Raw genomic sequence first — 13,704 nt, 5'->3', positions numbered from 1 at the left:
CGAGACCGAGAGAGAGAGAGAGAGTTAGAGACAAATACAATTTACAAAGCGAGACAGACAGACAGCTAGAGAGATACACACACACACAGAAAGACCGAAATATAAATAAAATAAACACACACACACACACACACACACACACACACACACACACACACACACACACACACACACACACACACACACAGCTAGAGAGACAGACAGGACAGACAGACAGACAGACAGACCTGAAGTCTTCCCCAGACCCACGCGGGGTAAACAGGTCGCTTTCCCCGTTGGTTTCCCTGGCGACCAACAACACACTCCGTGTGGGCGGAGCAGCCCTAATGTTACACAATACACACCCTCACATTAAGGCTTTCACAGATATATATAAAACCCTATCACTATCACACCGGATAACCGAGATATAATAACACTTTACAAGACCAAAACCCCAGGAGCAAGACGCACAGTCTGACCCGCACACTCCAGCTGCGCGTCTGTGGGTCTGGAAAGTCCTCGTATAGGAGACGAACATCATTTATATGAGACAAATATCATCCGTGTGAGACCTAAACCACTGATACGAGACGTGAGCGGTCTTCTGACAGAAGTCCGGAGCTGGTTCCTGACGTGTTACTGGTCCGCTGTCTGTCTCCCAACAACAAGGCCAGTGGGAGCGCTGGGATCTCACCAGACTGCTGTTCTGGGAAACCATCCAACCAGATCCTGACATCCCGACCCGGGATTATCTGGATTAAATTGATTTCCCGATCGCATCACTCCCGATGAATCGATGTCAACCGGATGAACCCGACTGTCACGGCGTCACCTTCATGTTGTCACCTGCGCACGCGTCACGCGTTCACTCCTCATCCCTCCACAACACTGCCCAGTGGAGCGAGCAGCTGGTTAGGACCTTCCTCCTCCTCCTCCTCCTCCTCCTCACCCTCTCATCCTCGGCCTCATCCCCTCATCCTCAGCCTCATCCTCTCGGCCCGACAACCACAACAGTTCACCCGTTCATCGCCCCGGGACGTCACAACCCGCGGCGGTACTCACGGTGACGGGGGGGGGGCCGTCCTCAGCACCGCTCGGTGAACACGGAGTCGGATATAAACACGGTCCTCCTCCGCCTCTTCTCCTCCTCCTCCTCTCTGCGCTGCTGGTCGTGTGGTCTCCGCACGGATTTATAACCTCCGTGGTGACGTCGTCACAACGCAACGGCGCAACGGGACGGAGACTCCGCCCCCCGGCAGCCGTGATTGGCCGAGCGGGCGCGCTGTGTATGTTGTGGAGGACGTGATAGGCGGAGAGGAGCTGCCTTTAAAGGTTTGTTAATGTTTGGTTGAACAGAACAAAAAGGAGCGATAACCAGAGAAGTGCAAGTAGTTTTTCCCTTCTATGGGTTTATTGATTTATTAGCAGATGCAATCGCAGCTTTCTATAGTCATGACCACACATTGCAAACAAATCGGCAATAGGCGGCAACAGATTTAAAGTAGAAGTTAAAGTAAGACTCATACATTTTTATTAATTTTCAGAATAACTTCTAATCATATAAAAACATCCCAGCATTAAGCGTTAAGGTAAACAAGCAGCTGTTAAAGGCTGTGGTCCCGAGGCTGCATTAAGCACATTAAGATTGGCCCAGAGTTCCTGAGTTTAAAAAATACGTAAAAAAATAATTAAAAAAAACACGTCCAACACACACACACATCACGCCCGTTCTTTAAAACGGAATCCAGTGCAGAACGTTCCGTCCGTAGCGACGCTAGCCTCTCCTGAACTCCACCGCCGCCCTCCACACGTCCGCCCCCTGGGCCAGGGTGAGCTCCTCCGGTAGCTCCTCCAGACCCTGCAGCGGGGGCAGGTTCTTCTGCTCCAGATGGGTCTCCAGAGTGGACCTGATGCTGCACACAGTAGGGGGGGGGGGGGGGGCAGTTAGCACTGGTGTCAGCCCTCATGCCTCCCTCCTCCCCTAGGCCAGCTGCTCCACTCCGCTGGTGACCTGTGGCTCTAGGATGGGGGGGTCGTTCCCTTGATGGATGGGGGGCTTTGAGGAAGCGACAGCAGCTCAGCTCCCTGGGGAGGGGCTGAGGCTGGAGGACACGGCCCACACACTCCTCTGAGAGTGAAAGGCCCTTCACTGGATTCCTTCAGACCTCAGCGGCCGTCCGCTGGGCTGACAGACGGCACACTTCTTAGCGGTTAGCGGTTAGCGGTTAGCGGTTAGCTCCGAGCGTCACCACGACCACCACGACCAGTGGGAGTGAAGTCACCGCTGTAGGGTGAGGCAGTGCGCTTTACGAGGCGCCGCTGGGCGGGCAGCTACTGGTGGAAGTGTTCCTGTATATCCTTGTTGTTCTCATTATGTGTCTTAGTGTAATGCTTGGTTGTTGTTGTTATTATTTTATTCTTTTTACTCTGTGTACGGTGACCTCGGGTGATGTGAAAGGCGGCAAAAATAAAATGTATTATTATTATTATTATATTATTATTATTATTATTAGTTTATGTGAGTGTGATTCTCCTCCGTGAATGCAATGTATTCAAACGGCTAGTGTCGTCTTGTTTAACGGTTTGACAACTAAATGTAATTTATTTCCGATCAAATTTAAATTTAATTTCTGTCTTGTTCTTGTTCCTGTTTTCTTTCTTTGTGTAAAATAAAAAGCAATTCAACAAGGATTATGAAAACATAACGGACTTCTGACCAAAAACATCTACTTCAGTTCAGTTGCTTCAACTAATCATTCACACACACACACACACACACGCACACACACACACACACACAGGCACACACAGGCACGCACACACACACACAGGCACGCACACACACAGGCACGCACACACACAGGCATGCACACACACACAGGCACACACACACACACACAGGCACACACACACACACAGGCACGCACACACACACACAGGCACACACACAGGCACGCACACACACACACAGGCGCACACACACACACACACACACAGGCACGCACACACACGCAAACACATACACACACACAGGCACACACACACACACACACACACACTTACACACAACCTAGGTGAAAAGCGTAAATCCTTCACAGGACGTTCAGAGCGGGCGGTGGGTTGGATGTGAGGCTCTTACTCCCAGTGGGGGCCGTAGTCCTGGTCCGGCACCGCGCCGCTGGTCTTCAGCAGGAGGACCTCGTGCAGCTCCCGGGAGAAGCCGCCCGTATCGGCCGAGGAGAGGAACCCGGTCAGCGCCCTCCGCTCCGCCGCCGTCAGCCTCTGGCAGAACTCCCCACGCAGACCCGGGAACGGGTCCTAAGACACGAGAGCACAGAGGAGCTTCAAACAGGCGAGTCAATACGCTCAGCCGTACTGTACTGAGTCACAGACTCATGGGCTTCACAGGCCAGATGTGAGGACGGCCCTCACCCGCCACAGAGCCCGGAAAAACGTTATCAATTAAGACTCTGAGGCAATTAAGACCCTCTACTGAATGGGTCAATTAAGACCCTCTACTGAATGGGTCAATTAAGACCCTCTACTGAATTTATCAATTAAGACTCTGAGGCAATTAAGACCCTCTACTGAATGGGTCAATTAAGACCCTCTACTGAATTTATCAATTAAGACCCTCTACTGAATTTATCAATTAAGACCCTCTACTGAATTTATCAATTAAGACCCTCTACTGAATGGGTCAATTAAGACCCTCTACTGAATTTATCAATTAAGACCCTCTACTGAATTTATCAATTAAGACCCTCTACTGAATGGGTCAATTAAGACGAGGGGTCCCCCTCTCAGGGATGGTACAAAACAGTTTGACCCACATACTTTAACAATTATAGTCACAAACATCCCAGATGAAAGCCCATCCAAGCTCATACTGTGGCTGTGGTGAATTCAAACTATTTAGCCTCCGTACAGGGGGTCAGACCCTGGGGGCCCCTGCTGTGTGTGGGGGCCCGGGCGCCTCACTTTCCATAGATTAACCGGCCAGACTGCGGGCCCCCTTCCCCCCCCCCCCCCCCCACGGCCCTGGGGGTCAGGACCTGGCATCAGGCTGGGGTCAACCGCACCGTGAAGGGTGACTAAAAGGTATCAGCCCAGAGAGGTCTCCTTGTGTCTCTTCTTAAAATAACTTAAAAGAAGTTTCTTACTAAAAATATATATTTTAGTTAATTAACTCAAGAAGCACTAAATGACTAAATGATGATTTAAGGAAGGTAAATAAGTAATACTCTAATTAATGAATAATAAATGCTGTGAGATTTGGATATGCATCGCTGCCAACACACAGGCCAAGCAGCAGTGAATAACAGGGCTGCGTTCTGTACTCCTAACCACCAGGGCTAGCCTTAGCTGTAACCCTAATCCAGCCTTCTGGAATGCCTGTCCAAGTGTCAGCACACAGGCCAAGAATGTGAGGAAGAATTGAGCAGCAGAGCTTCTTAAATGCATTCTTCCAGTGGACACCTTCTACTGTCCCGTCGTCCTCGTGCCATCTCTAGCTCATCTCCCAGGGAGGGATGCTGCAGTTCACGTCATCGCCACGTCTCTGAACCTCGACCCACCTGCTTCTTCCTCAGCCTGAGTTCGGACTTCCAGCAGGTCAGGAGCTGCCAGGTGAACACGCCGTGCTCCAGACGGCTCTCTCCCAGCGCCTGGAGGGAAACAAGAGAGGAGAAGTTCAACGGATCAAAAGGATTAAGGAAAACGTTTCCCAGAGCTTAAGACAGCGGAAACCCTTTCATGTCTTTGTCAAATTCCTTCACGGATATCAATTTGATTTGGGATTACCGGGATCAGGGGTATGAAAAAAAAAAACAAAGAAAAGAGAAAAAGATGAAGGTGATGATGAAAAAACAAAACATCATTCATCATCATGAAGGTGATGATGAAGATGAAGGTGATCATGAAGGCGGTGATGATGAGGATGGTGGGGGGGTCCCTACCTTGGCCACGCTGCTGGAGATCTGCAAGCTGCTGGAGATCTTCAGGTCCTCGGTGAGGTAGGTGAGGAGCGGTTCCCCGGGCGCCCCGCCCGTCTTGCCCAGCAGGCGCAGGCCGGTCTCCAGCAGGTGCACGGCGTCGCACGCGTCCGTGTAGGAGCGCAGACCGCCGCGGACCGCCTCGCACACCGAGCCCTTCAGCGGAGTCTGCACAGACACCAGAGCAACGTGACCGAGACGCACCTCAGCCTACAGCTCCTTTAGACGTACCTCAGCCTACACCTCCTTTAGACGTACCTCAGCCTACAGCTCCTTTAGACGTACCTCAGCCTACAGCTCCTTTAGACGTACCTCAGCCTACAGCTCCTTTAGACGTACCTCAGCCTACAGCTCCTTTAGACGTACCTCAGCCTACAGCTCCTTTAGACGTACCTCAGCCTACAGCTCCTTTAGACGTACCTCAGCCTACAGCTCCTTTAGACGTACCTCAGCCTACAGCTCCTTTAGACGTACCTCAGCCTACAGCTCCTTTAGACGTACCTCAGCCTACACCTCCTTTAGACGTACCTCAGCCTACAGCTCCTTTAGACGTACCTCAGCCTACAGCTCCTTTAGACGTACCTCAGCCTACAGCTCCTTTAGACGTACCTCAGCCTACACCTCCTTTAGACGTACCTCAGCCTACACCTCCTTTAGACGTACCTCAGCCTACAGCTCCTTTAGACGTACCTCAGCCTACAGCTCCTTTAGACGTACCTCAGCCTACAGCTCCTTTAGACGTACCTCAGCCTACACCTCCTTTAGACGTACCTCAGCCTACAGCTCCTTTAGACGTACCTCAGCCTACAGCTCCTTTAGACGTACCTCAGCCTACACCTCCTTTAGCGGATGCTCTCACTCAGTGTCTCACAAGGGCATTGAGATACATGCCATTTAAAGAGCTGGTAGGGCTGACATCATCTTCAAGGGAGAGTGTACATAGGGATCGGAGTGGAACAACTTGTATAGCGCAGCACTGTTGAATATCGGAACCTTGTAGGTCAAAAACGCTGTGTGACAGTGTGCATTATCCTTTCAATAACGGTACACCTTGGCATTTTGAAAGTTCTGAATCAAGGCACAACAAATTTGTCTTTAACAACAATACTACTCAATACTACTAACTAATACAACTATGACCCAGATGTTTCCTTGACAACATACAAACAATATACTCAAAGCACCAAAGCACATTTTTATTTCAACGGATTTTAGTTGATAAAAAAATAATTTTAAGATGAACGAAACTATTCCTGTCATCGTTGGTAACTGTGGCATACGTGGAATAAACCACTTGAAGACGTTATTGGAAAGCAATGTATATGAGTGGTGGGAAGGAACCTTGATTGATTGATTGATTGACGCCCCTGCACATTAGCAGGTAGTTAACGGTCCTAACAACATGGACAGGGTGAGTTCTCCTCCCACACCGTTCAGTCACCACAACGCGTCGTCCGTCTCACCTGAGGGACCTTCATCCTCACTTCCGACAGCACGACTGAGAAATCCTGCAGGTGTCGGTTCAGGAATCGTTCAGTGTCCTGATTAGGAACAAAGATATGTTCAGTTGTTTACGATTCACCTGGACGCTGCAAAGCCTCCCCCCTTACCCCCCCTTACCCCCCAGTAAGTTGTACATCCTGGCGCTTAAAAAATAGTACATAGCATCGTGTAGCATCTTATCCTAGCTATCCTTGTTGTACACGGGGAATGGGTTAACCTAGTGATGGTTAGTGTGTACGGGGAACGGGTTAACCTAGTGATGGTTAGTGTACACGGGGAACGGGTTAACCTAGTGATGGTTAGTGTATACGGGGAATGGGTTAACCTAGTGATGGTTAGTGTATAAAGGGAATGGGTTAACCTAGTGATGGTTAGTGTGTACGGGGAATGGGTTAACCTAGTGATGGTTAGTGTGTACGGGGAATGGGTTAACCTAGTGATGGTTAGTGTATACGGGGAACGGGTTAACCTAGTGATGGTTAGTGTGTACGGGGAATGGGTTAACCTAGTGATGGTTAGTGTGTACGGGGAATGGGTTAACCTAGTGATGGTTAGTGTATACGGGGAACGGGTTAACCTAGTGATGGTTAGTGTATACAGGGAATGGGTTAACCTAGTGATGGTTAGTGTATACGGGGAATGGGTTAACCTAGTGATGGTTAGTGTATACGGGGAATGGGTTAACCTAGTGATGGTTAGTGCTGGCTCTTGGTTCTATAAACATCCTTACTGTACCCACAGAGATATATTGTTGTTTCTCTTTCTTCTGACAAATGTACTTAATGTAAGTCGCTTTGGATAAAAGTGCTAATGTCTTAAATCTAAATATCTGAATACAAAACGCCAGCCGTCACTCAGAAGCAGCCTCCTATGCGGTCGGACCGGACGGCGTTCTCACCGCTTGGATGAGGGGTTTCCCCGCCAGGAAGCGTCGGGCCAGCTGGGTCTGGATCCCTCGGAGGTCGTAGCTGTGCTCCGTCTCCCGGCCTTCCCTCAGGGTGTAGTGGCAGTGGGCGAGCACCAGGGGGAGCAGCTGCCTCTCTGGGTGACACAGCGCCAGCTGGGTGTCTGAGACCTCGTCCAGCTGCACGCTGTACTCACTGGGGAGGACAGGAGAAGAAGAACCTTACCGTGGGTTGGATCTCACTCTCTATCTTGTTTATCATCAAAGAGCTTTAAAGTATTGTCAGTCGGTCCTGTTCGGGCCTTCAATGAGGAAAAAACGGTTTAGAACGATCTACAACTCTCCGCTAGTACCGAGCCTAGCGAGATTGCAGCGATGTGATTCTTAAGATAACGTTTTGGTTGTTCTTCGTCTGTGTTCTTATCCTGTATAAATCAATAAGTCAACAGATTGCCGGGCATTATGAGGCATCATCGAATCATGATTTCATTTCATCGTTTCGTTTTGAAGGTTTTCAGAGACAACGGATTAATCCTACGTCAATTTATCAGTCTGAAAATAGAAAATAAACGGATCAACGTTTAGTTTTTTTACTCTAATGCTGTGCTTGTTTGCAGTGATGGCATTAGCCAATCACAGAGGGCTTCGTCCGTGGCTCAGGTAGAGGTGGAGGGGGAAACCTCAGGGGTTGGGGGGGGGGGGGAGTCGTACACACCTGTGCTCCTGGTTGTTGACCTTGCGGGCCCCTGACACCAGGCGGTTGTGGGTCTGGGACAGGAAGTCCACCAGTTTCCGGAGGCAGGATCCGGGTCCTGTGCGCCCGGGTGCCAGGAAGGCGGCGGAGCTGTCCTCGGTGATCGGCCTCTCACACAGCTCCAGCTGCAGGCCCAGTTCAGCTGCTCAACGGACACACACACACACACAGCGGCCCCATGAAGCTTGAACCCCTCCCAGCCCTCCCTGACTCACAGACGTGTGGTTTTAAACGGTGAGGAGGCTGGGGGCTGCTTACGGTCGCGAGCCATCTCCAGTCGGAGACAGTTCCACACGGCCACGAACCGCCTCACGCGCTGCGAGACCACGCTGCGCTGGTGTCCTGCCGGCCACAAAACAAAGCGTTGTGAATGTTGTGAACGTTAGAACGTTTGTGGGCGGCGTGCGGCCCAGGTGGTAGAGCGGGTTGACTCGTATACGGAAGGTCGCTGGTTCAATCCCCGGCTCCTCCTCCTCCTAGCGGAGTGTGGAGTGTGGAGGTGTCCCTGAGCGAGACGCCCTCACCACCCTGACTGCTCCCTGACCCGCGTGGTCGACTCCGTGCTGTAAAGCGCTTTGAGAGGCCGCTGGTTAGAACAGAGCGGTACGAATGCAGTACCGCTCACCATACACCATTTGATTTGAACCATCGTGACCCCGTGCACCAGGGAACTAGGCCTCAGCTAGGTCGGGGGTCTTTGAGGTCGTTAGCAGACGTTACCTGCCGGTAACCGGTGTAACGTCTCAGCGATGCTCCGGGGCTCGGCGTCCGACGCCGCCAGGGGAAAGATCCTCAGGAGGTCCGACTGCAGCGCTGCCAGCTCCGGGAGGTGTGGCAGCTGTCTGACACAGGACAGCTGACACACAGGAACACACACAGGAGGGTGGCAGACAATAAGTACATGGACGTTTGTCAGAAGAAAGAGAAACTAAATATCTCTTTTTGAGTACAGGAGGCTAACAAAGCTCACAAAGCTTATCCTAGCTAACAAAGCTAGCTGAGGATAAGATGCTACACAATGCTAAGTACTCTTTTTAAGTGCCAGGACGTACAACATACAATAAGTGTGTACATTGAGTGCCAGGACGTACAACACACAATAAGTGCGTACATTAAGTGCCAGGACGTACAACACACAATAAGTGCGTACATTAAGTGCCAGGACGTACAACACACAATAAGTGCGTACATTAAGTGCCAGGACGTACAACATACAATAAGTGCGTACATTGAGTGCCAGCCAGACAGGTAGAAATAAGGAACGTGCCATCCTTAATTGACCTCAAACACGATCACTAAAACCACAAACTAACGGGCACGCAGCCTTTCTCTGGGGAGACACTGGTAACCTAGCTATGCTAACCATGTTCCACGTGGGCGTGGCAAGTGGCACTTGTGTCAGCCAATCAGAAAGCCACCGGTCACCGGCCACCCTCAGTGCCCTTTTGTGTTTCGCTGAGGTCTGAATGTTGTATCTTCGCCACGTTGTGTAAACATGTCATATTGTACATGTATGTTGTAGAAACAGGTCATATTGTACATGTATGTTGTGTAAACATGTCATATTGTACACGTATGTTGTAGAAATAGGTCATATTGTACATGTATGTTGTAGAAACAGGTCATATTGTACATGTATGTTGTAGAAATAGGTCATATTGTACACGTATGTTGTAGAAATAGGTCATATTGTACACGTATGTTGTAGAAATAGGTCATATTGTACATGTATGTTGTAGAAACAGGTCATATTGTACATGTATGTTGTAGAAACAGGTCATATTGTACACGTGTGTTGTGTAAACAGGTCATATTGTACATGTATGTTGTATAAACAGGTCATACTGTACATGTGTGTTGCAGAACCACGGGGCTACCTTCTCCAGGAACAGGAGCAGCAGGCCCAGCGAGCCGCGGCCCGGGTTCTCCCCGACCAGCTGGGAGAACCGCTCCACCGTCACGCTCTCCGGGAGGCTCCAGAAGGCCGAGCACTCGGTGGGGCCGTCGGAGGGCAGGGCCAGCAGGGGGCCCGGGTCGGCGTGGAGCAGCCTCATCAGGGGGCTCCCCACCTGGGTGGCGTCGGCGCTGATGGTCTCCCGGGCCGCCGCCAGGTTCCCCCTCAGGTTCTACGGGGAACGGCGGGAGAACGGGTCCGCAGATTAGAGAGGCCCACGGACACGCTGACGTGAAAAAACCAGAGGAACAGCACCACCTGGTGGAGTAGTGTCCGTTAAAAACAGACTGCATTCACACAGCGCTGTCCTAACCAGCGGCCAGCTCAAAGCGCTTTATAGTAGCGCCAAACGTTCACCCGTTCATGCACGCACACATTCACACACCGACGGGCGGAGTCGACCACGCAGGGCGACAGCAGCCAGCGGGGTCAGGGAGCGGTCAGGGTGAGGGCGTCTCGCTCAGGGGACACCTCGACACTCCGCAGCTAGGAGGAGGAGGAGCCGGGGATCGAACCAGCGACCTTGCGGTTACCGGCCGCCACCGCTCTGCCTCCTGAGCCACATGTCGTCGTCCTGGAACACGGCGGTGATTACAGCTGTCCCTGTACTGGCTGTGCCCGTTGCCATGTGACATATTCATCCCATCAGCTATCAGACTTTACAACACCTCACCCCCCCGCTCCAAACACCTCCAAAGCCCCAACACCTCCTTTTCTCGACTTGATTAAGGACTAAACCCCACACCTCAGGACTGATTGTTGTTTAAACCTTGTTATTTATTTCATTTTTTCATTACCTCAGGAACCCTGCACATTGGCACATTTATACTTATAGTCATATTTATTTTTTAATGCACAAGTCACCTACAAACGGACAGTTACATGTATATAGTATGTTTATCTTTATTATCTTATCTTTTTTATTATATTTTATTTCAAATTGGTCAATTTTATTTGTATATATACTCTTTGTTTCGCACTCTCTTTTCCCACTGCACTGCTGGTCACTTGTGAATTTCTCCTAAGGGGGATTAATAAAGGACTATCTATCTATCTATCTATCTATCTATCTATCTATCTATCTATCCAAATAAATGTGTGTTTCCCATAATGCAACCTGTTTCCACTGCCCCTGGTGTCCAGTGGAGGAGTCCGGGGGTGGGCGGTGGGTCTGATTGTGGAACTGTTTTACATTTGTTTACTCAAGCGTTATAGGAAGGCTGTGGGCGAGTGGAGCGTCTGAGCTCAACACGTAATGGATATTGTTTTATGCTTTCTATGTGTGTGTGTGTGTGTGTGTGTGTGTGTGTGTGTCTGTGTGCGTGTGTGTGTGTGTGTGTGTGTGTGTGTGTGTCTGCGTGTGTGTGTGTGTGTGTGTGTGTGTGTGTGTGTGTGTGTGTGTGTGTCTGTGTGTCTGTGTGTGTGCGTACATGCGTGTGTGTGTGTGTGTGTGTGTCTGTGTCTGCGTGTGTGTGTGTGTGTGTGTGTCTGTGTCTGCGTCTGCGTGTGTGAGTGTGTTGGTTATGCAGTAGGTGGAGCTGTGAGTGTGTTGGTTATGCAGTAGGTGGAGCTGTGAGTGTGTTGGTTATGCAGTAGGTGGAGCTGTGAGTGTGTTGGTTATGCAGTAGGTGGAGCTGTGAGTGTGTAGGTTATGCAGTAGGTGGAGCTGTGAGTGTGTCTGTGTCTGCGTCTGCGTGTGTGAGTGTGTTGGCTATGCAGTAGGTGGTGGACGTGAGCGGTTCTAAAGTGTACCTGGAGCACGGGGTCGATGACGGAGACACAGACGCGGATCTCAAACTCGGCCCGCCCCTTCCTGCTCGTCAGGTCTGGTTTGGCTCCACGCCAGCCTGGGCAGGACGACACCACACACACACACACGCACACACACACACACACACACACACACACACACGCACACACACACACACACACACACAGTTAATTCATTTATTTGGAATGACCAATACTTACAGCGACACAGCATTCCAAATATTAATAAAGAGCCCATTTATGTCTCGCACAGCAACACAAACAAACTGTGCAAGTATTTACAGCCAAGCAAATGAGTAAATAAATACAACGCTATCAGGGGTAAAGATGGCACCGCCTTCTCCATACATGCAGACTGCCTATGCTTGCTGACACATGGCAGTATTTGGCTATTTGCTTGGATTTCTTCTTATCTAATCCAGCGTCACACACACACACACACACACACACACACACACACACACACACACACACACACACACACACACACACACACACACACACACACACACACACACACACACACACACATTCTGGAGCACCGGCGCTCCAGAATATCCCTCCCTGCTGATTCCCGTCCCCCCCAGCGGTCACCTGTGGCCTCGCTGCACGCGGCGAGGACCAGGTGGAGCGTCACGACGGCGTCGTCGGCGTTCAGGTCCAGAAGCCGTCCCAGCGAGGCCAGGTCCCGCTCCAGGTGAGCCCCCAGGAAGCCCACCGCGTCCCGCGGGGCGGGGTGGACCATGCCACCCACAGCCTGGTGACATCATCATCGGAATGGAGATAAAAGCGTTATCGAATGCCTTTCAAAAGCCACGTCGCAAAGAGCTTAAAGGAAGTACGTGAACGATTAGTTAACATCTGGAAAAAGACTAACGTTGGATGACAAGCAAAGGGTGACACCGATAATCCAAAAACGATTTTAGAAAGATGTCTTTAGAAACATGAATGCAGTAATGCATTGCGCAGGTTAAAAAAGACGAACTGAAGAAAATGCTCATTTGTACAAACGCTTCTTCAGCTCATTTGAACAGATACAAGCCAACGCTGGCAATGACAACCAACACAAGAGGTTGGTTGTTGTGTTCAATCAGAACCCTTCCCACCGTGCGGTCCTTGCTGGCCCCCTGCAGCATCGCCAGGTGCGTCAGCGTACGCAGAACGCAGGACTGGGCGGGAGTCATCTGTCGCTCCGGGGCCTCCGACCTCTGCCGGGCCTCTCCTAGGACGTGGCCGGTCCGAGTCTGATCTCCGGAGCTTTGGTCACAGAGGAAACGCACGCGGCTCCAGTAAAACAACTACAGCACCGGCATGGATATAAATAAGTTGCAGTTTTTGTGTTTGTGTTTGTGTGTCACCTGTCCAAGCGCTGGAAGCCGACCACTGGGGAGTGGTCCTGCCCTCCCACCGGCACGCCGCAGTCGGGGCATGTTGACACGACCACCGGCCGTCCACACTTGTCAGACAAGTTCAGACAAAACGAATGAAAAATAACCCAAACCAACAGATCAACTGACCTCGATGACTTAAATATTAGGTTAGTGTCTTACCTCGCCCACAAAGAAAATATGTCCATTGGCACATTCTGCAGGTAAATAACAGATAAGAGTGTAAAAACACAGGCCAGGTGAACAGCTGTAACCAGCCCTAGGATCTAAACCACGGCCCCCCGGGTTACGGTGTGTACTTACGAAACTTTTGCATCTTTCCCTCTTTGCGAAGCAACTGATGAGCTTCACTCGTGTGGTCTTCTGGCATGGTCGGCAGGAAGAGCCTCTGAGAGGGCGAGGTCAAAGCGAGCTCTTTAGTGATCATGACAGACGGCGTGGAGGACAGCGCCACG

General features: G+C 50.7%; 1 protein-coding gene across 1 annotated transcript in view; it reads right to left on the bottom strand.

Moving 5' to 3' along the window:
* Nucleotides 1-1,365: 1,365 nt before the first annotated feature.
* The window catches only part of rnf213b (ring finger protein 213b), a 41,423-nt gene continuing 29,084 nt past the window's right edge, over nt 1,366-13,704 (bottom strand). Inside the window, exons 50-65 of the mRNA XM_084490922.1 lie at nt 13,553-13,637; nt 13,412-13,446; nt 13,220-13,317; nt 12,968-13,118; nt 12,456-12,618; nt 11,844-11,938; nt 10,015-10,263; nt 8,858-8,993; nt 8,396-8,479; nt 8,099-8,279; nt 7,378-7,579; nt 6,440-6,517; nt 4,941-5,144; nt 4,560-4,649; nt 3,122-3,300; nt 1,366-1,895 (exon numbers count right to left, since the gene is read on the bottom strand). Coding sequence (XP_084347048.1) covers nt 1,757-1,895; nt 3,122-3,300; nt 4,560-4,649; nt 4,941-5,144; nt 6,440-6,517; nt 7,378-7,579; nt 8,099-8,279; nt 8,396-8,479; nt 8,858-8,993; nt 10,015-10,263; nt 11,844-11,938; nt 12,456-12,618; nt 12,968-13,118; nt 13,220-13,317; nt 13,412-13,446; nt 13,553-13,637 — 2,169 coding nt within the window. The 3' untranslated portion in view covers nt 1,366-1,756. The remainder of the gene's footprint in view (nt 1,896-3,121; nt 3,301-4,559; nt 4,650-4,940; nt 5,145-6,439; nt 6,518-7,377; nt 7,580-8,098; nt 8,280-8,395; nt 8,480-8,857; nt 8,994-10,014; nt 10,264-11,843; nt 11,939-12,455; nt 12,619-12,967; nt 13,119-13,219; nt 13,318-13,411; nt 13,447-13,552; nt 13,638-13,704) is intronic.

Source organism: Micromesistius poutassou (assembly GCF_964030765.1).
Source record: "Micromesistius poutassou genome assembly, contig: SCAFFOLD_2499, whole genome shotgun sequence".
Classification (NCBI taxonomy): Eukaryota; Metazoa; Chordata; class Actinopteri; order Gadiformes; family Gadidae; genus Micromesistius; species Micromesistius poutassou.
This window is presented reverse-complemented; position numbering and strand designations above follow the sequence as displayed.